Source organism: Scophthalmus maximus, chromosome 7 (assembly GCF_022379125.1).
Source record: "Scophthalmus maximus strain ysfricsl-2021 chromosome 7, ASM2237912v1, whole genome shotgun sequence".
NCBI classification, from domain to species: Eukaryota; Metazoa; Chordata; class Actinopteri; order Pleuronectiformes; family Scophthalmidae; genus Scophthalmus; species Scophthalmus maximus.
In genome coordinates, this window is record NC_061521.1 from 10,275,530 (window position 1) to 10,303,367 (window position 27,838).

General features: G+C 45.8%; 1 protein-coding gene across 3 annotated transcripts in view; it reads right to left on the bottom strand.

The window, feature by feature from the left end:
- Positions 1-4,588: 4,588 nt before the first annotated feature.
- Positions 4,589-27,838, bottom strand: part of tmem117 (transmembrane protein 117) — a 48,495-nt gene continuing 25,245 nt past the window's right edge. For all 3 annotated transcript variants that reach the window (XM_035641834.2, XM_035641833.2, XM_035641836.2), the window contains 5 exons: positions 23,611-23,710; positions 21,228-21,325; positions 12,241-12,400; positions 9,037-9,166; positions 4,589-8,058 (listed from right to left, as the gene is read on the bottom strand). In XM_035641834.2, coding sequence (XP_035497727.2) covers positions 7,397-8,058; positions 9,037-9,166; positions 12,241-12,400; positions 21,228-21,325; positions 23,611-23,710 — 1,150 coding nt within the window. In that variant the 3' untranslated portion in view covers positions 4,589-7,396. The remainder of the gene's footprint in view (positions 8,059-9,036; positions 9,167-12,240; positions 12,401-21,227; positions 21,326-23,610; positions 23,711-27,838) is intronic.

Here is a 27,838-nt window from a genome sequence, read left to right on the forward strand (position 1 = left end):
CTAACCTTTAGTAAAATAATTTGTTATGAACGTTTGAAGACTTTACAGAGGGCGCCTTATTCGAAAGATGAATCCATGATCTTCATCTGCAGATGCCGTTTGCTTAGTTGTAATGAAATCAAAAATGATCACATTTAAATTGTACTCATTTTTTTGCAGCATCTCTAGGTTTTTTCCTCCATGTTAGCTTGAAGTGTTGAGTTGGCTGAAGATCACTGTTTGTTCTTTCAGCTCCACCTTATCAATTTTGAGTCTGTCAATTACAGAAATACACGTGATGTTTTGTCTTCCTTCGTATTTTTAGAGGTAAGTGTGACAATATTATTTAATTCTTTATTAATTTATTTATTCCACCACTGTTGGTTAAAAGGCACAAACTAATTCAAGAAACATCTTTAAAATTTTGATGGATCAATATATTCTGTATCTGTGACAGTCATATTTTCATAATCCTTTTGCATGTTTAAAACTGTGTACTCTCTAAAGGATTGTCAATATTGGTAGATTACAGATTTTGCCTCCCACTATCTGACACTAACTTGGATGACATTCAGCCCGTGGTTGATACACGTTGAATAAGTAAAGTCAAATGTCACTGATCCAGTACAAGTATCACCGCACCATGATTTGGACTTCAGTCAGATGAGGCCCCTCGTGTTTGGATGCACCAACAACATCCCATTATTTGGATTCGCTCTCCCAGTTGTAGCACGTAGATGCATCTCCTCCTTACTTTGTTGCTGTGCCTTTGGAGATGGTAGTAATACTTGTATCACAGAAGAGCACTTACAGCTCCTAATATAATTATATATCAGTTCACAGCCAGACAAATGAGTTCAGCCTGGAGATGGCTTTATTTCCCCGTGGAGCAGTCGCTCTCCTACAAGCTGACTCCCCGACTCTATCACGCAGCTGCTTATGTACGTTAGTACACACACGACGCAATGGGGCCCATTTATATTCCAACGTGTACTCCGCTCACTCCAAGTTTTCCCGCAGCACTATGCCTTGCGCAAAACTTTTTCACCTCGGGTTATGACGACTCCCAACTCATCCGTGAGTTGAACGATAGGACAGTGGACGTGGGCAGTGGGCAGTTGGTGGCGGCTGCTAGTAGGTTGGCAAGGGCACCATCTGGCCTGACTGCTTTGGTCCAGTGGCTTCTACAGTAGCTGATGGTGGCATTCAGCCAGTGGGCACCTAAGCAGTGGTAACACAGCAGGGCAGACTGGTCCTCCAGCTGGCTTCTAAATGTCCAATTTTCCATGGCAGTGCTGAACCCTATGCAACAGATGCTCCGACCCGCAGGGATCCCACTTCACTGCCTGTCCTATAGTCATTGTTAATGACCACACATCTCATTGTAATTGTGGCTGTTGAAGCAAGGCAACAGAGGAGAGTCAGTTTTACTTTAGCTGGAAGTTTGGAATTGATGAAAGGCATTAAACAAGAAATAGTTTGTGCCACGCAAGTTTTTTTTTCTCCCCCCTTCCCCCAATATATCGATTTCAGTAGTCTTCTTCTACTCTTCTAATTGGTCCGCAGGATCCAACCCGCTGCTGAAGGAATTTGTGTGGAGAGAGATTATTTCTGTCAAAGGGAAAACAGGAGCATGCGATTACTCAAAAGTATTCATGTTTTGACTTGGCATTTACCAACTTTGCAATAAGTGGGCGATCTTGGCGAGCGCGAAGGGGGGACGCTGTCGCCCTTGTTAGCAGAATGACCAAACTGCATCCTCCTCCTCTCAGGGAGGGAGCGCAGGGGCCGGGGAGTTGTCTAGTTGAATATGTAAATCCAGTCTGCCTGACTCTTCTGGGAGATGTGCAGGGGGGTGTTCGCACAGGGTCTGCGCTCCACAGTCGATAACTTTGTGTTCCGGATTTGGCTGTGGCTGCAGCGGGAACTTTCATATTCAGGATGGCCACCATTCATCAGGACCTGATTCACTCTGTTTCGCTGACTCACTCGCGTGTGCTCAATATCAGAATAATGCAGCGATTTGTCAAAAAGATATTCTCAGTTTCCAGTTCAAACCGCTTCGCACCTGTGGCTGTAACTTAATATAACTGGTACAGTTGGTACAGATGAACCGGATGTTCTTTATGTCAAATATGCAAATTGTACAAATATCAAATATGCTTGCTCTTTTTTATCAATATTTATATCATGGTTTTGGATTATTTAAATGTGATTATTTAATTTAGAGACCTTTGCCATGATGATAAACCAGATTTGAGTATATTCAGATAACTTGGACAATTTACAGAACCTGTAAAAAATACTTAGTTTCATAAGTGTCTTCGCTCAAGGTTTTCTCACTATTTCTTCTGTGGAGTTTTCAACTGCATCCCTCACTCTTCCACAGTAATGAGGGACTGTTTAGTTGTCATGGGGATGATTGCGTGTTACACCAATGTTTATTTCACAGCGGCTTTTTATTGTTTTTGAGTCCATTTATTCTCGTTTTGATGAATATGTCCAAATAATCTGATAATAATGTTAATTTCCTCCGACACGGTTTCCAAAGACAAGAACAAAAGTTCACATTCAAGAAAAATTAGTTTTTCATGAATATGCACACTCTTTGGTCTCATTGTGTCTCATCTCTCCCCGTGTCATATCAAAGAAATGACACTCACAACAATTTAAATTAAAGAAGATTAAAGAAAAGCAGGGTTCAATCGCTAATAGTAGCTTCATTTTTCAACAATATCTGCGAGCGTACATCCTTGGCTGCTCCAGTCCTCGCTGCTGCAGGTCACTTGGATTTACCCAAAATAATTTTACAAAATTAAAATAAAAACGGATACCCTTTGCCCACAGAGGAATAGACAGACACACATCACTATCACAAACCCATCCCTGGGGAGTGGGTCCTCAAAGTGACTGGGTGGATGCGTTGAGAGATTTATGTGACGGGCAGGTTCCTCTGTAATATATCAGAAATCTGCAGAAGGAATTGCTGATGAATTTGGCCGCTGGGGACGGACGCCATCTCAGGCTTGGTGAGGGGACTGAGGGGGGGAAACTGACTTCCTGGCTGGGGCCGACTCCACTGATGAATTTCTCGGGGGCCCCCAGAGTCACAGAGCTGTCAGCGCAGACTGATGGGCCAGTCCAGGACGGGACGCACTGATCTAATTGGAGGATGGCTCAAAGACAGAAGAGGAGATTCCAGTTGATCTGTCGCTGTGACTTTCCTCCTCCGGGGCGTTTTTCTGGGTTATATTTAGGTACAACACTCTTTTTTCCTTGAGGCTCAACGCACTAGATTAAACGAGAGCGAGAGGGAGAGTGACATCGAACCATGAATGCTACCTATGCAAATGCATCCACAGTGTAGATGAAGAAGCAATAATACGGACATCAGGACCCAACACCGCACAAACATTTTTGAAAACTCCAGTTTTGATGTGTTCTGTCAATTACAGCACGGCCCTCCATAAAAAAAAAAATCAATATCTCATTTCTCAGCTCAGTGGCAGACTTGGAAGAGGCCTCAACCAAACGGCTAATGCTCTCTGGCAATGAGATAGATTTTCCCAGACAAACAAAAAGAAACAGTAGACCTTGGTGTTTATACAGCTACTTGGTTTTCACGCAGTAGGTTTATATATATATATATATTTACCATTAAAAGCATCCAGCTGATGCTCTTTATAAGTAAAACTGACAGCGATTGCTAAACCTTCACAGGATACATGGACATGGATGATGGACCGCACCAGCAAAAATCTCTCATGGCTCTTTCGTCTGCACCGTGTATTCCATCTAATCTCAGATGGTTTCATTTGACTAATTGTTACGGGTCTAAAATGTTTAACATTTTCCCACTAGGTATAATTTTACAGCTCTGTGAGGCTGATAACAAAGTCTCGGAGAGTCAAACTTATAAAACATATTGACAGTGATTAAGCCTGTAGAAAAAGGCAGCATGACCTCAGGGGATCTTACAGTCAGTGGGATTCACCCTCTGTGGAACACGAACGTCCGAGCAGCATCGCCAAACCATGAGCCGCGCTGCTACTTTGACTTACCCGTGAAAAATTGGAAGATGAATATTACCATATTTTTCTGTACCAGAGCACATTTTTCCTTCTGTCCAACGCCGTTATAATCGTATAATCCCTCAGATTTATTTTGCGTCCCCTTGGAGTCCCAACACCACACTGGGAGCCATTGCCTTAAACCAATTCTGTCCATGATAAGTATTCCTCAGACTTTTTCAATCCAATCAATGACTCATTTACATGTATACCTGTTCTGTAAACAAATCCCGCTGGGGAAACATGACAAAGAACAAATTCAAATTGTTTTTCCCACTGGCATAAATCAAATGGCAGATGGGCGATGAGCAGGACTCACACTAATCTGAGCTGGGTATCATGTGTATGCAGGCTACATATTCAAGTGTCCTTGTGAAATAGTATCATTATTTCTCATATCGTCCATAATAATTGGGTCAGCAGTGGCAAGAAGCTTGACCTTAGCTGTTGCCTGGCAACTATTTCCCAAGCATATAGAAAAACAGAAGAAAAGAAAAAACTTTTTCTCACTGGGAATTACATGACGAGATCAACAACTATTTTTAGTATCTAACAAATATATTAAATTTATTGGTCACACAAGGTTTAACAGACATTCAGTACACTGAGTAAACACTGAAAAGAGATCTCCTCCACAGGAACTAAAGAAAGCGTCAGTTTTGCAACACAACACAATTGAAAGTGTGAGCGACAAAGGAAAAGCCTCACTGTTAACCTAAACACAATACATGACACATATATATCTATATTGATATATCTATAGATATATAGATATATCTATATCTATATATCGGACTCCCTTTACGTCCTATGAGGTTCTGCCCTTTGGTTAAACACTAATGTCTAATGTCTTCATAGAGCTGCGATGTAGAAAAGGATAATTACAGAACCAAGCGCTGGAAAACAATTATGCAAAATAAATTGACCTCTTCACAGAATGGCCTTTGTCAAAAAACAATGTAGTAAACACTTGAGACACACACACGCACTATTAAATACACAAATCGACACCTCTGCCCCCACAATGTAATACCAAACACACATACACACAGACCATTATTGTATGGAGTTTAACAGTGCTTAACAATAATCAATTAATACATAAATAAATGTACAAAAGCTATGTAAAGTTATGTTGTGTATCTATAAACCCCAAGTTCTTATTCCAGCTTTGGAATATTTACAAATCACGTCTAACTCTTACGGTTTCCATTTAGTGTTTGCTCCAATTACAGTATAAGCTCGTAAGATGTTTCTCATTTAAAAATGTATTAAATTCCAACCCAAAGAGCAGCAGCAGGAGCTCTGATTGGCCTGCTGCTCTTTATTTGGGCCAATCACTGCTACTTTGGATTAGGTGGCACAATGTTTAAAATGATGACGTTGTCTGTGGATGGAAACGATCATTAAATGAAAACTGTCAATGTTACAGCAGCAGAAACATGAACTGCGAGATAGACAATGAAAAGAGCATCACATAAGCACATGGAAAAGCAAGAAGTCATATGTACAGTAAAAGCCTTCTTTGTAATTAATGTTGCAATTCCATTTTAAAATGTCAATCCATCATTAATTTGTGGAAGCAAATAAAATACTTTAATCATAAGATTATTCATTATTACCTGAGTTTATAAATGCCTGAATGCAATTAACTGATTCAAAATGTGTTTTAAAGAGGGATCAATTCATTAATTGATCATAATTTTGCACTGTAAAAGTCTGTTGGCAGACTCCAGGCTTCACACTCCTGTACTGTAATCTGATATCTGAAGTCAGGAAACTCAAACAACAAAGCAGGAAACCTTGAAAGTGAATAATGCTGAACAAGATTTCTTTAAGGACTGAGGTGGGATGGTGCGGTTATTTTTTTTACTTTCTAGAGGAAGACATTTAAGTACTTTACAGTATATTATAATGCATAGTACATATAATCAATTATAATTCCTTTTTTTGTCATGGCTCTAGGGCTTGATTTGTATATTTTTTGATTTAGTTAAGCGAGGAAACTATAAAGTTTGCTTCTTTTTTTCCCCTTTCTCTAATGCATCATAATTTGTTTTAAAAAGGTCGGTTTGTTTATCTTTGGTTACTAATATATGCAAAGAACATGAAACATTTACATTGAAAAGTTAGTATTTTTGTTATAATTTATTTGATATTTGAGCTTTCAAAAAAATCAATCGGGACACTTTTTTTTCCCAGACCAAAATAATTGTATTTTAGAGAAATGGCACAGCAAAGGAAAAGATGTAAAAAAAAAAAAACACAAAACAAAAACAACAAAAATAAGTTAGCAAAAACTTTCAAAGTCAGTGTAAACGTAAAAGCTGCAGGTTGCAGTTGGGTTTGAAATCAATTATTATTAAAAAAAATTTACAGTGGGATGTTTCAAATAAATACTTTTCATGCATTTGCCACGACTGCAAAACTGCTTCTTAACCTTTCAAAGTTTATCCCGACATGAAGAAGCCCCGAACTCTGGGGCGGGAGCCTCCCCTGCACTTCAAATGCATGTTTATGCCAAGGGCAAAACCACCTTCCTCACTCTGTTGGTATTCAGTGTCGGCGCGGCGGCGGCCTAAGCAACCATGAGGTGGCTTGTTGATTTGGTACTTGATCTCTGTTGATTGCATTCATTATCTCTGCAACTAATATCGAGGGAGGGTGTATAAATACATAATCAAAATATATTGATGTTCATATCATTCATATCATTTTAACAAGAATGATGCATTTAAAATTGAGATGGAGAGATGCCACATGAGAATAAATTAAAATTATGAAGTCTGAAGATCAAATTACAATTGTCTATACAGTACGATATGAAAGCATATATAGAACATTAACATAGCAGACCACACAGGGACATCTTCCATTTTGTTGCCTGTAGTAGTATAGACAGTCATAATATGTCTCTGTCTGTATGTTAACACATTAAAACTTCAAGGCACTGACTGTAGCTGTAACACAAGTGTGAAACTGCAGTGTCACAACAGTAGAAATCCTCCTCTGATATAGGCACCAAAGTAGTTAACCATGACAAGGTTGAATTATGAAAATGCAAAACTGGAGCGAGCACCACGTCAATTAAGTGTTTGCATTCTGTTTGGATTTCCATTCCGTAAAATCGGTGCAGTGGCATTTTTCAGGGCTTTTAAAAAGGTTGGTTTAGAAAAATATATTAATAACTGCAATAGCCATCGCATTAGCTTGGTGAATATCACTTTCAACCTCCTCTTGAATCTAAACTTCTCTCTGTGGCAGCTTGGTTTCATCCAAAGAAAATCTTTGACCAACTACGCAGTTAACCCTTCAATGGCAGTGAGAAGGTTCAAAGTCTGATAAGTTCACGGAGAGAGTTTGTGGACTTCAAAAGAGACCGCCGGTTCCTCCAGCGCTGCACTGTCAATCATAATGCTCGGATGAGTCTCTTGGGTTTCCATGGAAATGGTCGAGTTCGTTGAGGACGTCGTTCCAAAATGCGGCCCGTCCACCGACAGAAGAATCGGCGTTCCCGACTGTTTTAAACTCTCACTCATCGTCACCTGCGTTTCCTCCGGCGTCACACCCATGTCCTTGCTGTGCTCTGAGGGCGACTTCCTCTTTATCCTCTCGTACGTTTTTTCTTGATTTTCCGTGAAGGTCTCGCTCTCCTGAAAGCGCCCGAACAGCCAGACAAAGAACCCGAAAAGGACGAACGCCGCCAGGCTCGGGATGAAGGCCAGGCACTTGATGTCCAGGCTGGCGCCCACGTAGCGGCTGTGGAGAAACATGTCCCGCTCCACGTAGCTCAGGTTGCTGGCGGGGTTGATGTTGGTGGAGCGCCACTTGTAGGTGAGTGTGCTGTGGTTGAAGTCGCTGAGTGTTTCCGGCTCCTCCACCGTGAAGATCTTCTCACCCGGCCCGACGTACTGACCGTATTCGTAGGGCTTGTAGAAGATCTGGTTCTTCCACATGTTCAGGTCCAAAATCAGCACGAGGAAGATGATTCCGTAGTTGAACCACTTACCTGCAACGAGACGTGACTGCTGTTAGATTATTAACCAACAGACAAGGGGGGGGGGAGAGATACATTCACATGCACTGTGCAGATAATTTAACAGATTGATGTACAATGAAAGCCCCCTCCAAACAACATTTATAGGGCAGAGTCAGACACGCAGTCATGCTGTCACATTCATTTATCAGCAGCCCGGCTCTCTTTGCATGGAGCTCATGCACAGAGACAGATAGATCCATTTGCAGGTGCTACTTCCTCTACAGTCTCCTCTAACGAGATCACTACATTACCACGAGACAACCATCTCCCCAGGTTGACTGATAGCAGGCAGATGTCTCCCCGGGTATACGGGACACCGCCCCCCCCCCCCGCCTTCTCCCCGAGAAATGTTGTTAATAAGCTCTTAGTTAAACCAATCACGTCGCACCGGAGCCATCTCCATAATGCTTAATGGATATGCAATGCATTAGGGCTAACAACCCTTTGCGAATCACTGAGCGTTTGAACAGCTTAACATTTCGAACGGGAACATTGGGTTTTTACCTTGCTTGACGGCCCCGAGTCGCCGGGCGCACGCAACAGAACAAAATGGAGGGTGGTTTTGAATAGGAGACGCAGATGTGAAAGATGATGAGGGAAGTGCGTCTCGCACGGCAGGGAGGAATGTGATGAACAGGAGGGGGGGGAGTTGCAGCGGCGGAGGCACCTGTGTGCCACTTCGGCTGCACATGTATTATAAATGCGGTGGTTTCACCATCAAAATGTTTCCCCAAAAGAGGAAACTGGGAATCTAGAGCAACCAGAGCGCGTTCGGTATCCACGGTTCTATTCAGAAAGAACTTGTGTCTCCCTCGTGGACATCTTGTGTTATTTCTGCTACTTAATCAGTTTATGAATAAGGGAGTCAGGAAGAGTTTGGGAAAGCAAGACGGACTCCTGGAGAAGCAATGAGATTGACACTTTCTCTTTGTATGCAGCCTACGGTACCTGTGATATGAATGTGGTACTCCTCTTTGAAGATACTCTTGCAGACGGGGAGCTTGACCTTCACACTCGTCGTTGACATTCCTGGTAGATTCATATCCAGGTCGCCCATGAAGTGAGGGAACTCCCAGTCCTGGGAGAAAACACACACACAGCAGACACACGAGCAGAGAGATTGAGCCCACTAGAAAAACTGCAGCCTCGGCTGAACACAGCTGAACACATTTGACTAAACACACTGGCATGACGGCCATGTATCGCACTTTATTGGATGTGGAACACTTCGCCGAACTCTCTCATATTAGCTGATTTGAAGTCTCGGAGGAGTCTGACTGGAGGTCAAACATGGTGCCAGCTGTTGTAGACTCCAGACGACACTGTGTTAACAGGCTTGTGGAGTTCGCCGACGTGCACTGGGATTTCAACGATGTCAGAACGCATCAACAGACACCTCAAACTGATATTTAGAAGCTGCCGGTGCCCCGCGGTGTCGCTTGGCACTTTTTACAGAGTAGTGGCGTTCCCAACTAAAAAAGGCCTTCACTGTCATCTGTGAGGTCGTGTATACATGCAAATAACGAGCACCATTCAGAAATGAAAGATACACATTTTTACAGGTGACAGGAAACTTGTTTCTCAAAATATCCGCCTCTCCAAAACATTAACTTTTCATGGGATGAGGGGACAACACAGTTTTCAGCTTTGTGAAAAGGTGTTTTTCAGTGAACAGTTGAAGATTTTGAGCAACAGTAAATCATTCGCTTAATCTGGAAAAGAAAAGAATACATGGTTTGGTTATATTTAGGAACCATTAAATAATAAGTACTCCGTATGTTTTTACACTACAGTCTCTAATTTAGGGTAAAAATTCATTTTCAGGCTAAGTTTTTTTCCGACATAATACTGATTTGCAACTTGATGCTGGAGATGGTTCTTTCCTTTGAAAAAAATATGTCTATTATTGTAAATAAAAGCCACAATTGTTTTATTTTATTTTCAACTTCTCCTGCTACTATATGCCCATCAACTAATGTAATTGTAACTGGTCACTTTGCATTATAAGAGCATATAAATTAAAAGGGTAAACACGAATGAGACTATTATGAAAATCTCAGACTGATGTAGTGTGGGGAAATTCATATTTCAAAACTGATTCTTTCTACGGAGCTGACCTAATCAGCTCATAAATTAGCCTTTGTTATTTCTATTGCTAAAAAAACCCAACCAAAACACACATAATTCCATTTTTCAGATTAGCTACATATGCTCTGGGTTTCTGCACGGAGCGTCATGCTGCATGAAATTACCACATGCCGGCATCCACTGTATCCTCGTGTGGTGCAGAGTCTCCCATGGCAGTATATCTATGTACAGCATAACAGCTTGGTGATGGCCCCCTGGATATTAATTAAACCCTCCTCTCCTCTTATATAGCTGCAGTATCTGTTGCTAAAGCGCTACCAGTCATGACATTTAAACCCGGCACCTCCTCCCCGCAAAACAATGAGGCTATACAACATACAGTAAAGTGCATCAGCGCATTACTTACTAATATAAATGTGTATGTGCATATTCAGCTGGTAAATTGCTAAGAAACCGTACAATTTAACACAAAACCAAAACCCTGCTTGGAGGCAAATCCAGACAGGTCATTAATTTGGGAATAATTAGTTTGAGAACAACAACACCCACCCTTTCTCATGGACGTAAGAGATTAACTACGGCGCCCTGTGCTCCAAGATGGAGGCGAATAGAGCGGTTGGGAGGGCCGGAAGAATTTTTTATTGACTGGTGGAACACAGCGATGTGCCGCCGGTGGATGGGCCCTGTAGCTGCGCGAACTAACTCCGCTCATAAATAAATGCAGTAAATGTTGTTGCTGTACACTGTGCAGAAAATGAGAAGGGCCCGTCGTAAACAAAATTCGAGTGAGTGTGCGAGTGGGGAATGATATAACGCCGAGCTCAGGGGAGAGGGAGTCGCAGGTGGAGCGCGGCTCGCGGAGTCAAACGGAGATGTCAGAAGAGGCACCTCGTGCTACATTAGGTCTGTGGCTGGAAACTGGCGATGATACTGCACGGTCAGGAGGCTGAAAAAGCTGGCCTAAGCAAGACAAGAGGAAAAGCTCTCGCATACTGAAGACTAAGCTGTTTCTATACATCTGCATAATTACAATAATTGAGTAAATGAATGAGAAAAAACACCACAGGGTGCAGTAATTACTGGCCAGGAGCCCTCCTTAAAATAACTAATTGTTTTAGTAAATAAGTCTAGCGATCACTTTGATCGGTACAGTTGCTCTAATACATGTGACCCTGGGACTCACGGAGGTGTTCTTGCCAGGTTTCGTAGGGCTGGTGTAGCACGAGAGGATGTTCTCTCATGCATTTGCAGGCTCTTAGTAATTAGCATAATCGGCAAGAGTTTCAAGAAATATTTGGGGACAACCAAATTTTCGCCTTGCAACGTGCCGCCATGTAATCCCCGACAACGAGGCCTGTTGAAATATGAGCATTTAGCATTCGGAGGAGCCGAGTCAAGTTGAATTAGGCTTGCAGTCAAACCACATGCATGATGCAGTTCTGGCTCCTGACTAGTGGGCATTGAAAAAAAAGGAAAAAGAAAGATTCTCCTTTTCCTCACTCTCTCTCTCCTCATACACAGTTATGTGGTTGTTGTTTTTTCCCAGACAAACACATTTACATATTCATGAGCCAGTGACACAGGCTTTATTGATGTACACTCTCCTGTGGGAGGGAGGACACTGAGTGAGAGGGAGAGAAAAAAAAGAGCGGGAGAAAGGAAAAAGTGAGAAAGACTCCAATCTTGTGAGTCATCATTAAAGAAAATAAACTAGGCTCACAAGGGGATAGGGGAGGAAAAGGGTGAGTTCATTGCTTAAATCTGCGAAAAGAGGGGTGGGATGGAGGGAAGGGGACACAGCCACTAAGAGTAAACAACAGTTTGTATAGCTGTATATGAGTATGTGAATGTGTCTGTAAGTGTGCACACGGGTTTGTGTCCATGCCAGCTGAGAGTGATCAAACACCCGCCTCACTGCTCTGTGCCGCAGTGCCCCATTGATGAATAGGATTGGGGGGGTTGGGGTAGGGGGGGCGCTGGCAGGACGGGTAGGCGAGTAAGCCAAGAGATGTCCCAGCTCCCCCCTTTTTTATTTTTTTAATTGGCCACAGGGGAGAGGTATACCTGCATGACAATGAGTAGGTCGAAGACCAAGATAAAGGAGGCCAGGAAGGCTCTGGAGACCTCATCGCTGGGCAGGAAGCCACGGTTCAGGTTGTCCCAGCTGATCCAGTCGGTACTGATGACCAGAACCACCACTGACGTCAGAGAGATGAGCACTGCCCTGCAGGGGAGAGGAGGGGAGGAGAGGAGGGGAGGGGAGGAGAGGACGGGAGGGGAGAGGAGGGGAGGAGGGGAGAGGACGGGAGAGGAGAGGAGAGGAGGAGAGGAGGAGAGGAGGAGAGGAGGAGAGGAGGGGAGGACGGGAGGGGAGAGGAGGGGAGGAGGGGAGAGGAGGGGAGAGGAGGGGAGGAGGGGAGAGGAGGGGAGGGGAGGGGAGAGGAGAGGAGGGGAGAGGAGATGAGAGGAGGGGAGAGGAGAGGAGGGGAGAGGAGATGAGAGGAGAGGACAGGAGGGGAGAGGAGAGGAGGGGATAGGAGAGGACAGGAGAGGAGAGGAGAGGTTTGGTTTCAAAGCCCTTTATTAAGACATTAAACAAACAAATTAAATGATTGTGACCTCAACATTTTGAGGGTAAGACAGTAAAAAAGGAAAAATTTCAAAAATTAACAAATAACTCCCCTCCCTCCCCCACAGAGCACAAAGCTCCCCCAACAGCCCACATCCGGCTGAAGGCCAGCACATCACCCATCATCACAAAGTAGGTGTGTTCCACCCGCAGTCTGGCTTTCAGTAACCCTTTCAGAACCGGCATGGGTTCCACACTGCCCACGTTCTGGGCGCGGTTCCTTCGTGTCAGCCATATGGCCAATTTTGCAGAACCAGATAAAAAGTTTAAAAGAGTGTGCACAGTCTTTTTCTTGGCACAGTATTTTGGGCCAAAAATAAATAATGAAAAGGAAAAAACCTCCCCAAGCCCTTGGAACCACACCTTCAACAAATCAAACATTGGCAACAGGCGAGGACACTGAACAAACAGGTGAACCAATGTCTCAGAGTGTGAACAGAAGATACAGCCCTCCCCTAGCTCCGGATCAAGGTGTGCTCTGTATCTGTTCGTAGCTATCGCCCCATGCACAATCCTCCACTGGAGGTCTGCTGTCCGCTTCTCAACGGGCAGCTTGTACAGGGACCGCCAGCTGCCTTTCGGGGAAATGTCTGGGCCGAAAAACTCAGTCCACCTCGACTCTTCTATCCCTGCCAGAGAGTTCAGGGTCAAGGTCTTTACACAGGCCTGATAGAGGTTCTTCTTCCCTGCCTCCTGAAATGTGACCAGGTGAGGGGTTGTGAAGGACAGCAGCTGGTTTCCCCCCTCCTGCCACTCCCCCACAGCCGGGGTGATGGACAGGGAAGGGAACCTGTACTCACACCCCTCACTCCACTGGTCACACAGGGTGCGGTCTTCAGCCAGTGCTCTCAAGGTTGGTGGCAGAGCAGCACAGACTTCCTCCACCACTCTGTGGACCAGCCTGGCAGAGGTGATGTTGCTGGTCTCCCTCAGTCTGTTGACTGACGCCGCCGTCATCCTCATCAGATGGCCTAGTTTGGTACATCCAGCTTCTCTGAGGTTGGCTCGGAGGCTGGCAGACTGCAGCGTCCGGGTCCTGAGGAAGTTGCTGAAGAACAACGGTTCTTCAAACACCCACAGGCCCGGAGTCTCGTTGACGTTGCGTGTAACCTGGAAAATCTGCCATGCCTCCAGCACAGACGAGTAGAACGGCGTCAGCCCAGTCAGGTCCACGTCCCCAAGTTGTAGGAGGAAGAGGTGCTTGTCATAGCCCAAACGTCCAGCTCTCCTCAGCAGCAGTCGGGCTGTGTCGCACCACCTCGGGACACAGTTGAAGAGTAGTTTTTGTGCTGACTGTAATCTAAATGATGCGATCCTTGCCTGGATGTTTATTAGTCCCTGTCCTCCTTCAGCCACAGGCAGGTAGAGGGCAGCTGCTCGGATCCAGTGTTTACCTGACCAGAAAAAGTCCACGATGGATCTCTGAACTTCCTCTATCAGGCCTCTCGGTGGCGTCAGGGCAATAAGTTTGTGCCAAAGGGTCGAGGCAACCAAGTTATTGACCACCAGAGCTCTTCCCCTATAGGACAGCTGGGGTAGCAACCATTTCCATTTAGACAACCGAGCACACACTTTCTCCTTCACTCCCGCCCAATTCTTCTTTTGAAAACCCTCTGAGCCCAAAAACACTCCTAAAACTTTCAACCCCTCCTGCCCCCACTCAAGCCCCCCAGGCAGACTAGGCATCACCTGATCCCTCCCCTGTCCTACCCACAAGGCTTCACTTTTGGCCCAGTTGACCCGTGCAGACGACGCTCGTTCATACAACGACAGGGTGTCCTGCACATTCTGAACATCCTGCTGGTTGGAAACCAGGATGTTCACATCGTCTGCGTAGACCGAAAGAGCCGGAAAATCCTGGTCGAGTCCGAGTGACCCAGGCACTGTGAGACCACTGAGTCGCTTCCTCAACATACACAGTAATGGCTCAATAGCGAGACTGTACAGCTGACCTGAGAGAGGACAGCCCTGCCTGATACCTCGTTTTACTGGGATTGGCCGACTCAGCCCTGCCCCCATCTTCACCAAACATTGTGCATCACGGTACAATACACCAACCCAAGCCAGAAACCCATCACCAACACCAAACGCCTTCAGTGCAGAAAACAAATATGAGTGATCAACCCTATCAAAAGCTTTCTCTTGATCTAAAGAAACAATGCCAACACTTAAATTATGATATTTACATAAATCAATTACATCACGCATAAGAAAAATATTGTCCATAATTGTTCTGTCAGGAATGCAATAGGTTTGGTCCGAGTGTACAACTATTTCCAGAATGTTTTTGAGTCTATTTGATAAAGCCCTTGAGAGGAGTTTGTAGTCTGTGCAGAGGAGAGAAACTGGCCTCCAGTTCTTTAGTAAGGCCAGGTCTCCCTTCTTTGGCAGCAGAGACAGCACGGCTCGCTGACAGGAGACAGGAAGTGATCCTGTCCTGAAGCATTCCGTTAAAACACTGTGAAAATCAGCTCCCAGAAAGTTCCAAAATTGCTTGAAGAAGTCAGAGGAGAGACCATCAATTCCAGGTGCCTTTCCGGAAGACATCTGATGTACAGCGGTTGTTAATTCCTCCATCGTCAGGTCCGCGTCGAGAGCAGCTTTCTCACCCTGGTTGAGCTGTGGAAGCCCGTCCAGGAGCTCCTCACGGCACTCCTTGCTGCACTCCTCCGCCCCAAAGAGATTGGCATAGAAACCCACCGCATGGCTCCTCATCTCTCCTGGACTGGTGGTCACTCTGCCTCCTGGAAGTTGAAGGCAGGTCATCTGCTTCCTCTGAGCCGCTGACCTTTCTAGATTAAAAAAGAAGGAGGTGGGGGCGTCCATGTCCTTGAGCTGAAGGAAGCGAGACCTAACTAGAGCTCCCTTCACTCTCTCCTGCAGAAAGGAGCTCAACGCCAACCTCTTCTCCTTCAACAGTTGACCTGTTGAGGGGTCTGGATTATTGTGCAACCCCTCTTCAATGTTTTTAATGGTGGTTTCCAGCTCCTGGACAACTACCTTGATTCTAGCAGTCGAATGGGAGGTGTACTGCTGGCAAAAACCACGAATCTGTGCTTTACCCACCTCCCACCACATCTTCAGAGAACTAAAGTTTGTTTTCTCAGCCCTCCACTTCTGCCAAAAGCATTCAAAGCTCTGACAGAAATGACTGTCCTGCAGGAGCTTGTTGTTGAAAAACCAGTGGGATTTGACCCTGTTGCCTGGTGAGATGACCAACTCTACACTAATGAAATGATGGTCAGTGAACCCTACTGGACTGATATTACTGTGTGCTAGTCTTGAGCTGAGGCTTTGAGAGATGTAAATCCTGTCAAGTCTTGCTGCACTCACCCTGTTATTGCTGACCCTCACCCATGTGTACTGCCTAGATTGTGGATGCTTCACTCTCCATGCATCTAACAGATCTATATCTGTGATGAGGCTGTTGAGGCTCTGAGCTGACTGTGGGTGGGGTTCCTCACTTGTCCTGTCAATGGTGAAATCCGTGGTGCAGTTAAAATCTCCACCGATGATGAGCTGATCCTGCTGGTAATTCCTCAGCTCATTTCTTAGGGTTGTAAAAAACCCAACTCTCTCTGTTCCCTGATTTGGAGCGTAAATATTAACGAAACAAAAAACTGACCCTTCTACTTCTGCTCTAACAATAAGCAGACGGCCCTTCACCACTTCAGTGAAAGATACGAGAGTTAACCCTGCAGATGCTTTGAACAGCACAGCTACTCCTGCACTGAAGTTGGTGCCATGGCTAAGGACCCTGGGACCTTCCCACCAAAGACCCCAGTCTGTCTCGTCTGCTGGAGTAGTATGTGTTTCCTGTAGGAACAACACATCTGTATGTTTTAGTGTCGAGAGTTCAGAAATTAGAGCCCTTTTCTGTCTGTCTCTCCCTCCATTGATGTTTAAAGATCCTATCTTGAGGCTCCGCATAAAGAGTTCAGAAAAAAGGAAACAAGTTGAAACAAGGAGAGAAACGTAAATAGAAGAAAACACCATGTGATGCATGATCGTTCTATTTCCTGGTCTTTCTTACAGGTCGAACTATTGACACTTTCCTCAAAGCTGTGATGTGCTTTTTAAGTCGGAAGCGTTTCTTTTCATCCAACAGATCAAACCCGACCACCCTTTTTAGTATACTAACAGATCTGATGAATTTATCAATGTCACTGAAGTGATCGCTCACTTTCACTGATTTCTTGAAAGTCTCATCTAGAAAGTTGTTAATTTCCTCTAGTGAGTAGAGATCAGTACTCTTGACGGGAGTTTCACCAACGGATGTTGTGTCTGACCCCGAGTCATACTCCATGTCATCTCCCTGAGCTGGTGCCTGGCTAGTGGGTCCCCCCTGTTCTTCACTGGGGGTCACACCGTGCTCTCTGTCTGCTTCAGTCCTGACTGCTGCCTGTGCTTGTGATGGTCCTGCACACTGAGAGATGCTCAGGTTTCCTGCAGCCACAGACGCCTGCTGCCTCTCGGCCAGAGTCTGTTCCACCTCCACCACCTCGAGCCCACCAGGCCCACTGGGCGAGGCGGACTCGGGACCGGCCGCATCACCGGCCGCATCACCGGCCGCGTCACCGGCCGCCGGCGCCGCATCACCCACCGCTGCCCCGGCGTGAGCGGCGCTGCGCGCCGCATCGGCGGAACCAGACGCGGACGCGGAACCAGACGCGGACGCGGAACCAGACGCAGACTCGGAACCGGCCGCGTCACCGGCCGCGTCACCGGCCGCTGGCGCCGCATCACCCGCCGCTGCCCCGGCGTGAGCGGCGCCACGCGCCGCATCGGCGGAACCAGACGCGGAACCGGACGCGGACGCGGAACCGGACGCGGAGCCGGACGCCGCATGTCTGTGAGGGCACGCATAGCGTTTGTGTCCCACGTCTCCACACTCGAAGCATTTCACACTTCCCGAGCTTGCATACACCACGTAGTGCCCGTCACCGTGCTTGACTCTAAACGACACCTCCAGAGTTTGCGTGGGCGAGTCCAGGAACATGAATGCCTGTCGCCTCAGGGACTGGACGTGCCTCAGTTTGGGATCCTTGCATCCCAGGCTCAGCGTCCTGAAGCCGCTGGCCAACTTGCCGAACCTCCGCAGCTCGTTCTCCAGCAGCTCGTTGGGGATGAACGGAGGAACCCCGGACACGGTGATCCGCGTGGAGGGAGCTGACAGCGGGGACACCTGCACGAAGATGTCCCGGATGAACACTCCGCTCTCGACCAGCTGATGGACATGCGGCTCGTCCCTGAGGAACACCACCACGGCCCTGTTCATCCGAGACGCGAAGAGCAGCTGGTCGTGTCCGACCTGCTGTCCGACCGCCAGGAGGACTTCCTCCACGGTGCTGTCACTGTCCGGCGGGACGATCCTCGCTCCCTGCCGGATCGACGGAGGTGGCGTCTCGGAGGACGCCATTCCTCCCGGACACCAAACAAAGACCAAACAAAAAAAAGCTCCGATCTCTCAATACACACTATAAATAATAAAGACTTACCCGATCATGCACAAATACAGATGAAAAAGGACAGTAGAGATAACTGACAAACAAAAGAACATTCAAATCTCCGCGCCACTCGAACTTCCACCACCACCACTCACGCTCACACAAACCGGAAACGGAAGGTGAGGAGAGGAGAGGAGAGGGGAGGAGAGGAGAGGAGGGGAGAGGAGGGGAGGGGAGGGGAGGAGAGGAGAGGAGGGGAGAGGAGGGGAGGGGAGGGGAGAGGAGAGGAGGGGAGGAGAGGAGAGGAGGGGAGAGGAGGGGAGGGGAGGGGAGAGGAGAGGAGGGGAGGAGGGGAGAGGAGGGGAGAGGAGGGGAGGAGGGGAGGGGAGAGGAGAGGAGAGGAGAGGAGAGGAGAGGAGAGGAGAGGAGAGGAGGGGAGAGGACGGGAGGGGAGAGGAGAGGAGAGGAGAGGAGATGAGAGGAGGGGAGAGGAGATGAGAGGAGAGGAGAGGAGATGAGAGGAGAGGACAGGAGGAGAGAGGGAGGGGAGAGGAGAGGAGAGGAGAGGAGAGGAGAGGAGAGGAGAGGACGGGAGGGGAGAGGAGAGGAGAGGAGAGAGGGAGAGGAGAGGAGGAGAGGAGGGGAGAGGAGGAGAGGACGGGAGAGGAGAGGAGAGGAGGAGAGGAGGAGAGGAGGGGAGGGGAGGAGAGGACGGGAGGGGAGAGGAGGGGAGGAGGGGAGAGGACGGGAGAGGAGAGGAGAGGAGGAGAGGAGGAGAGGAGGAGAGGAGGAGAGGAGGGGAGGACGGGAGGGGAGAGGAGGGGAGGAGGGGAGAGGACGGGAGAGGAGAGGAGAGGAGGAGAGGAGGGGAGGGGAGGAGAGGACGGGAGGGGAGAGGAGGGGAGGAGGGGAGAGGACGGGAGAGGAGAGGAGGGGAGAGGAGAGGAGGGGAGGGGAGAGGACGGGAGAGGAGAGGAGGGGAGAGGAGGGGAGAGGAGAGGAGGGGAGGGGAGGAGAGGAGGAGAGGAGAGGAGAGGAGAGGAGGGGAGAGGAGAGGAAAATGAAGCGGAGGACAGTTAAAACAACCAGAGGTTAGGACAAGAGCAGAAGGAAAAGGGAGAAGAGTAGAGCAACAAGGAGAGAAGTGAAATGAAGTGAGAAAAACAAACAAACACCAGAATGATGTGAATGAAGAAAGAACAAGACCTTGGAGAAAACATTTGTAATTCTATAACTTCAATCTGGATAAGGTGAACAGTTGACATGGTATAGCTCGGAAGACAAACAACCCACCGATGTCGATTACAAGAAAAGATAAATCAGGCGCTACTGCGTTTCTCATTTCACAGGCTCATTGTATTGAACAACAATTTTACCTGGATTTGAAAAATGGCAGTAGATAAAGCTTCCAGGAAGATGAAGGTGCACAGAGGAAAAAGCGTCTGTTTGCGGACGCAGAGACAATGCAATTCAGAACCAACACTGCATACATATTTCCATGCATTTCCATATTTAAGATATTTACCCGCATGCAGTGATTGTTGTTGTGCTTTTCCGCTTTTGTTTCACTCTGTGGATTTTTCGTCATTTGTGTCACATTGCAGTAATTCTGCACCGACTGTGTACTGGAAAAAAACTCCTCGACCATCTTCAGAGAGGCAGCGGCAAAGGCCAGTGTTATTCTCCACAGTGTGTTTTGTCCCAATGTCCCCCAGTGATTACTGCATTCTCACACCACACGTCGGCTGGCTGCATTGCAGATAGTGCGCGCCAGCTCTTATCCCACTCCAACTGTTGGGGAGAGGCATTTTGAGGGCTTTCAGAATTCCACAGGGAGATGCTCTTCTTCAGCATATAGCCCCACTTCTGGCACCGTCCTCCGCTCGTTGCCGCGACCCCTTGACGGGACACATCCGGCAACACATTTATCAATCATATTCGCCGCGCTGAATTCCAAACGATAGCGTCGTCAAAATCCAGCATTGATTGTGACAGTGCGAGTCGGGGCATCCATCAATGAAATGAGAGGGCCGCAGAAAGAGTCACAGAACAATTGGTCCGCTTGCCTTCTAATCGACGAAAAAAGGAAACGTTGGAAACAAACTTGGTTTGAGATGTTAGACTAGGTGTCGCACAGACGTCAGACTGTTTCAACCGTGTCCTCTTTGACACACGAGGCCCTGAAATAAAACCACTGGAGGAGGCGTTAGCTTGTCGCATTTGACTGACAGCAGCGAGCCGAGTGAATGAGCCCTGCTGTGACCGAGCACTGGTGGCGTAACAGAGAGCGATCCCACTCGGCTTTCTAGTAATGTGCATAGCAGACATGGCGAGCAGCATTTGTTCAGCAGTTATTTAAGGGTCACAGTTTGTGGGACGGAGAGTGGAAGGCGGTGCTACGGTTGGCCCCGCGACCTTGCTGTGTCCATTGATTTTCTCCCTGTTCTTCTAATTAAAGGTGCTGACACTGAGTGAGGGAAGATTAACACGGCTATTGACTGTGTGTAACCCTGAAACGGGCTGGTGAGACCACAACACACACACACACACACACACGCACGCACACATACACCAACACGCACCTCATAGGAATACATAGTAAATTAAGTGAAATGGTAGGAAGTAAAAATCCACTGTCCACTACTGGTCAAACATCACAGACAACAACACAGAACATCCACATTTCCCAGTGTAATTCTAGCACTTTAGAGCCAGTGAATAACCTGTGTGTTAATAGCAATAATAATAGTACTACTCAGTTTCAATGGCTTCTGTGCAATCCTGTTACACTGTATATACTGTGCATATTTTTTTATTGCCTTTGCTGCTGTAACATGGCAAATTTCCCTGTTGTGGGACGAATAAGGGATTATCATATCGTATCGCATCGCATCATATCGTATGATAGTGTAAGTGTAGACATATAATTATGTCGTCCCACAGACATTTTAACTCATTGTAAGAAGCCAACTTACCAGAAGAGAACAATCCGGTTGTTGCCTTGTTTCCAGAATCTTCTGGCTGCTTTGCCCCAGTCTGGATAGTGCTGATCCTGGAGCATCATATCTGTCACCTGCAGAAATGTAAAGGAAATGAATCTAGAAAGAATCCATACAGAAGAGAAACGGGGAAAATAGCTTCCCTGGCTGCCAAAGTAACCCTTGAAACCCATCCAACACTTTGCGGTTGAACTGGAATCCTGACTGTGAGCCAGGTGTCATTTCCCAACATCAGTGCCTGATGTCACCGATGCTCTAATGGGAATAAAAAATTGTAAAAAACTCAAGTTGAGAAACATCCCAGAAGAATGGAAGCACATTATTGCCAAAGTTTATGGAATTAGATATCTAACAATCTCATATGGTGTAAGTTTGACTGCCCACATTAACAGTTTTAAGATACGTTGTAAATGCATGTGTTCACCTACAAGATTCACATTTTGATTATCCACATTTTTTATTATATATGCTTTCAAAGTCTAATTAGTAAACGGTGCTTAATGGTTAGAAATCCTACTATATGGCTTTTTAAATTTAAATATTGAACTACTGACCTAGACCTACTAAGATTAATGTGTCTCTACTACCTGTATCAGTTACAGATAATGTTTCCACATTGTCAACTTCAATGTCATTGAACATATTCAATAGTAGACTTTCTAACATGGATTCAGAAAGGTTACAGAAAGCTTGTTTTCTCCAGTTCTTCTCTTTTTTTTTACAGAGGTATAAAAATGCCCCACTATATACATTGTGTGGAGCGGCTGCAGAGGCAAGGTCAATTTGTCAATAACGCGCCTCACTGCAGACACTGTAGCTCGTGTTGGAAGAAGAACCTGAATCAGGCGATATATCCGATGTTTCTGTCTTTGCAGCATTACAAAAACAGACACTTCCTGTCCGCTCGTCGAGTGGAGACGCACTTTAAATCTGCGATGTGTAGGAGACACAGAGGTCATCCTCAAGTGCCTTGTTGAATTAATGGAATGTAAAAAAAACACAACCTTGTGAGTAATTTCTGGAATCAGCACTTTGCCATGGCCTAACTTTCTCTCTCTCTCTCTGTCTCCCAAACACACTTACACACACGCACGCACGCACGCACGCGCACACACACACACACACACACACTCACAGACACACAGAGCTGTCTCCCTGATTCACTTCCTCTCTCTCTCTCGCTGCTTCCCCCGTCTCAGACTTCCACATTTCCCTTTCCCCTTCACCTCCGTTTCCCTCCTTCCACCCTCTCACTTCTCTGCAGTATGTTCTGTTGAATACTAATGTGACCTGCTGAGGAAGCTTGTCAAGTTTCCTCTTCTGTGAGCATGTCGGTGTCAGAGCCTCACTCCTCCCACCACAGGTAGTCCACTCCCACTGGAGCTCTCCCCTCTCCTTATGTTGACAAATGAACAGACGGGCGTTTCTCCTCCAATATACTTTTGTCCCTCCCTGTTCATCCATTGTTTCCACTGACCCTCCATAGATCACATCCACACGTTCCCCTAAGGATTTGGCAGCAGATTGAGCAGGACTGGTGGAGAGGGTTGTAACGGTTGAGGGGAGACACCTGACCTAGAAAATGAGTGTGTGTGAAGAATGGCTTCACTCATAAAAAGCCTATGATTTTAATATACTCGATAAAATCAAGACTTGTGATCTAAAAGTCGCGACACTTGCAGCCCTGAAAGGTTTATTACAAACAAGAAAAGGAGACTGGGGGTGTATAAATGCTATTCTTGTATCTTGAACACCAGTGGGCAAAGACTGTGAAGCAAATGAGCTGATTCCAAAGGGTCTATCCATAGTTTATAAGAATATCTCCAAATTAGCCTCTCCAGCTCCGTGGTTTTACTTTCAATGCTATATATACGTCTCATGCATAGTAGGGAAGAGAAAGATTTATCGTATAATGTGCAAAACGTCATGCAGACAACTCAAGATGGCTGTGTTAAGTCGACTTTTTAACATCAGATTAATGGGCTTTGTCTATTGAATGAAAAAACATGGTTATATTTTATTAGTCAGGTCTATAAACATCTTTCATTTTCATATAAATATCAAATATCATATTAGTATATCGTATAAGGGGCCATCCTGATGGGCATTAATTTTAGCCATTCGAGATCAAGAATCATGAAAAATGAGGGAGTCACCAAAATCACTCATATCTAACGCCTCCAACATAAATGACCAAGTTACCAAACCACGCAGCCAGCGTGGCTAAAAATGTTATTTCATGTGAACATGTTTTTAACAATGTTACATTTAAATGTCTGAAGTGATATCAAATCAAAAAGTTCCTGTCATAAATGTGAAGTACGCCAACATTGGGGATAAATAAGAGTTGGAATCTCACCATCCAAGCAGTGACAAAGTCTCCCATCCACGTCCCCACCGCGGCAATCTTCATAAAGCTCTCATTCCTGATGCCCATGTACTCCGTCACCATGTGAGGCCTGGGAGGACAGAGGCGGAGAGTGAACAGGACAAAAGAGCTGTAGCGTGGGTCATGAGGCAGGCAGAGAAGGAAGGAAACAAGAGGATTAACAAAGGGAGCTAACAGAGGGAGAGTCAATGCAGGGGCGATGGAGAAAATGGTCACTGCCGTTGAGTATCATGATGTTAGTTGTCAGAGTCAATCAATATCAATCTATTCCTGTGAAAACAATGAGCGATGGCTCTACCTTCCAAAAAGCCCAGAGGATTGTAAACAATTTACGCCTGCATAATGGAATTTATGCGGTATCACCGCTTTCATTTGGTCCCGCGGTGTTTTCCAAATTATCCATTTGTTTGGCAAATTTGTCCCGTGTCTCGTTGCTTTCAAATCAACCCAGCCGACCCGACGAGATTCCCCCCCCCCCCCCCCCCCCCCCCCCCCCCCCCCCCCCCCCCCCCCCCCCCCCCCCCCCCCCTAACGCACTGGATCTGAGTGAGCTCACTTAGTATCAACCGGAGCAGCAAAGAGGCCAAACACTGACTGGGCCAAAACACATTAGAGCAACAATCTCACATGCAATAGTATCTGATAGGAAATGACGGGCTCTCTTTGGAGTCCCAGCTACTCCTTCATCTCTGTACAGTAAGTGAAGATGAGAAGCTTTTGATCAGCCCTGCAAACCCGCCCACCCACCCAACACACACACACACACACACACACACACACCACATCGCTCCATTTTCTCCAGGTAATAGCACCGGGAGGGAGGAAAAAATGTGGGTCAGTCGCCTCCTATATGCGACTTGTGCCGGGGAGAGAGTAGGAGAGCAGAGGGGAGCGAGGAGGCCTGTTTGATCTCCTGGCAGCCGGTGTCAGTGGAGCAGGTGGGCGCCTCTCACCCCCCACAGGTCACACTCATGAATATAATAGATGGCGATGGATAGGGCTCTGGCTGTGCTTTCAAGGGGTCGTATTTGAAGTCAATGGCTCCATTCGTCTTTGTTTCTCCCCGGCCATTTTTCTGGCCACTAGCAAACAACGATAAAAATGTGTTCTATTGCACAGCGGGCTCTTGGAAAATCCTGCCCACAACCTCGCCGGTGTATAGTAAATTACCTTCATTGGTCGGTTTCTTTTTCATTTTCAATCTTTTAGCTGATTGCATTAAGAGCTTGATCTGACGTGCTCATGAAGCAGCTTTGATAAACGGGTACTTTTTTTTATCATTGATTATAATTTCTTGTGAATTTTCCAGATCTGAAATGCATAATACTCACAAGCCATACAAGCTACACAGAACATTTCATGGTTACCCGTCACCCAAAATGACACCAGTTTTCAACTACCTGTTTAGTGCAATTGCAAAAACAAATACTCTTGCCCGGAAGGAAACGTCATAAATCACATGTCATCAATGCAGCATGCGCTTAACAGATTTGGCAGGATTCTATTGATGAAAACGTGCAGTGCCGCAAGTGACGTATCGCCCCACTCAAGCCCGCAAATAAAATGGCCTTGATTGGAACGGCGATTTATACCTGCATTAAGTCAGTTAGACATTCAGTGGCTTGGCGCTGCTCCAGTTACCAAGGAGATCCCATTGGGAGTCATTTACCCGCAGCTAAATTTCTAATCGATACTTCTGGAAATGCTGTCTGGCACCACATGCTAGGCCTTAAATCGAAAAAAAACAAAAAAAAAAACCTCCCCTACTTTCAGCCCCTGCCCTTCTCACATATTTAATTGAGCAAATGTTACCCCTGTGCTCCTGAAAGAGGTGGGTTTTTTTTTTGCTCAGTACCTATGATGAGTTTGGGGACTCTTCGCACTGCATGATCAGAAGCAGAACTCCCTGACTTATTCATGCCGACTGAAAATGTAATGGCCTTTAGAGCCGGGTGACCTAATGAGAGAATTCAGTGTAGTGGAACATCAGTACAGTAGCACCATGAATAATCAGCCCCAAAATGGCTCCCGTGGCTTAATCGTGGAGCCAGTGGCAGCGGCGGTGCCAGCCAGCCGGCTCAGCCAGCTTTGACCCTCTGTGGAATGTTATCAGGTTTCCAACACTTGTTCAGACATAATATTCAATGACATTTCAATGCCTTTCAAAGTCTTGTTCCATCACATGCAAGAAATTACAATTTTGCGCAGCAGAGTTTTAGAGCTTTGGAAAGTTTGGACGCTACCGTGGTTTGACATTAAGCAGGGAAAAGGACAATTTAATTGTTTTTGAGACAGCTCATTTGCAAACCGCAGTTGAAACATGCACATCTCTGTTGCTGGATTTAATTCTGATACAGCTCGGGATACAGCTGGTCTTTTCTATGTCTGTTCAACTGTTACGGCTCTCTACTGTCCACCAGATTTTTTATGAATATTTTATTATGAATGCATAGGTTAAATACTGTATTAGACAAATATTATTCTTTAACTTTCTTTGAAATTCCTCCCATGCAAAAGGTGTGTATAAGACTCTATGTCAGAGTTGAAATTGAGTGCGAGGGCTACATATTGATATGAAAATGCAGCAGATTACATTTTCGAAATGTGTAACTACTGTGGCTAAATGAAAACAAAAACAGGACTGGTAGTAATGAAGTGGCCCTGCGAAGACTTTAATTACATCGAAAACTATAACGGCCTTTCAAAAAACCCTTTTTGCTTCCCCCCGCCCCCCATTTCATCAACAATCCACACTGCAGCAAAGAGCCAGAACCACACTAAGCACCTCCACAACTACAGATGTTCACCGATTTAACGAGAAGGATTTATGGTTTAATTTTATTTTTTTATCAAACTCCCAACTGAAGAATTTTCAAGGCCCATGGGGGACCCGATGATTAAGGTTGTAAACCAGCACGCTGAGAGAGCTTTCACTACTCTCTGTGACTCCACGGTAATACTATCTTTTTTTTCACTGTCCACTCTGAGCTATATTCTGTCATGCTGGGTTTAATAAACTTGCTTTCTCTGTCGGACAGCCAGCAACTAAGTGACCAAGGCAACTGAGTGACCTCATCTGACCTCTAAAGCCTAGACTCAATCAGAACATTACATTTTGACCTTGGCTGACTGCGCATTGAAATGCATTGCCTGTTCTCCTCCCTGTGCACCACAGTGGCCAACGTCATATTTACAGTGTACAGTGCTGAGCAGCATGTTACCAGCGAGCATAACGCAGTCAAAACACACTCCCGTCACTATCATTGTACCATCTCCCAAGGCAACTTAAACCCCACAATTTCTATTCATCACTCAGCGCAGAATCAGACCACGTATTGTATTAAACTAACAGTAGATTGAGTCTTTTAGTCCTTATCAGTCCCCTGGCTCAGGAATGGGAGTGAATACCTTCGAGCAATATCTCGGACAGTGCTGTTATCAGGCCATGCCCACTATCAGCTTTCCTTGAGGACGGAGGGTTCCAAGACCAGGCCTCCCTGTACCTTAATACTGAGTGGGTTTATATGTACTTTAGTATCCCCAACAAATCCTTCAAACTAGTATACCACAAAATAAGCCATTTTCAAAATACTCACTGTGACATTTTCTGATCTTATGTACATCTGCACAAATATTATGTACATTCTTAATATTGGTATTCCTTATATTTGCATAGTTTTGTGGTGCGTGCCTGATATCTTGTTGTGGTAAAACCAGAATTTCCCAGTTTGGGATCAATTAAGTCCATCTATCTATCTATCCATCTATCAATGATGACATCATTAGACTACAGGCATAATCTCTACCATAAATCACTGTTGATTTAGTAGTTATTGTGTAATCTGCTGACCAACAGAACAACCAACCAACCAACTGACATGGGTGACAACACAACCTCTTTAATTAACAAGGCAACGTATCATTCAAAATGTTAAGCTCTGACGACGGATCTGAAATGTTACCGGAGCCGTTAATTGTTGTGGTGAAACATAAGGAAGAGATGACGTGACTTAACGGAGTGTGGCACTACACACAAACATGCACACATGCACCGACAACCCATCTGTCCTGCTCCAACACAAGAACACATTCTGTACACTCGCACACAATAATATATAATTCCCGCCGTCAAGGTTATGATGTTTACTGTTTACAACTGCAGCTGTTCCTCTTTATGTGACAGTGAAGTATGTGGAGG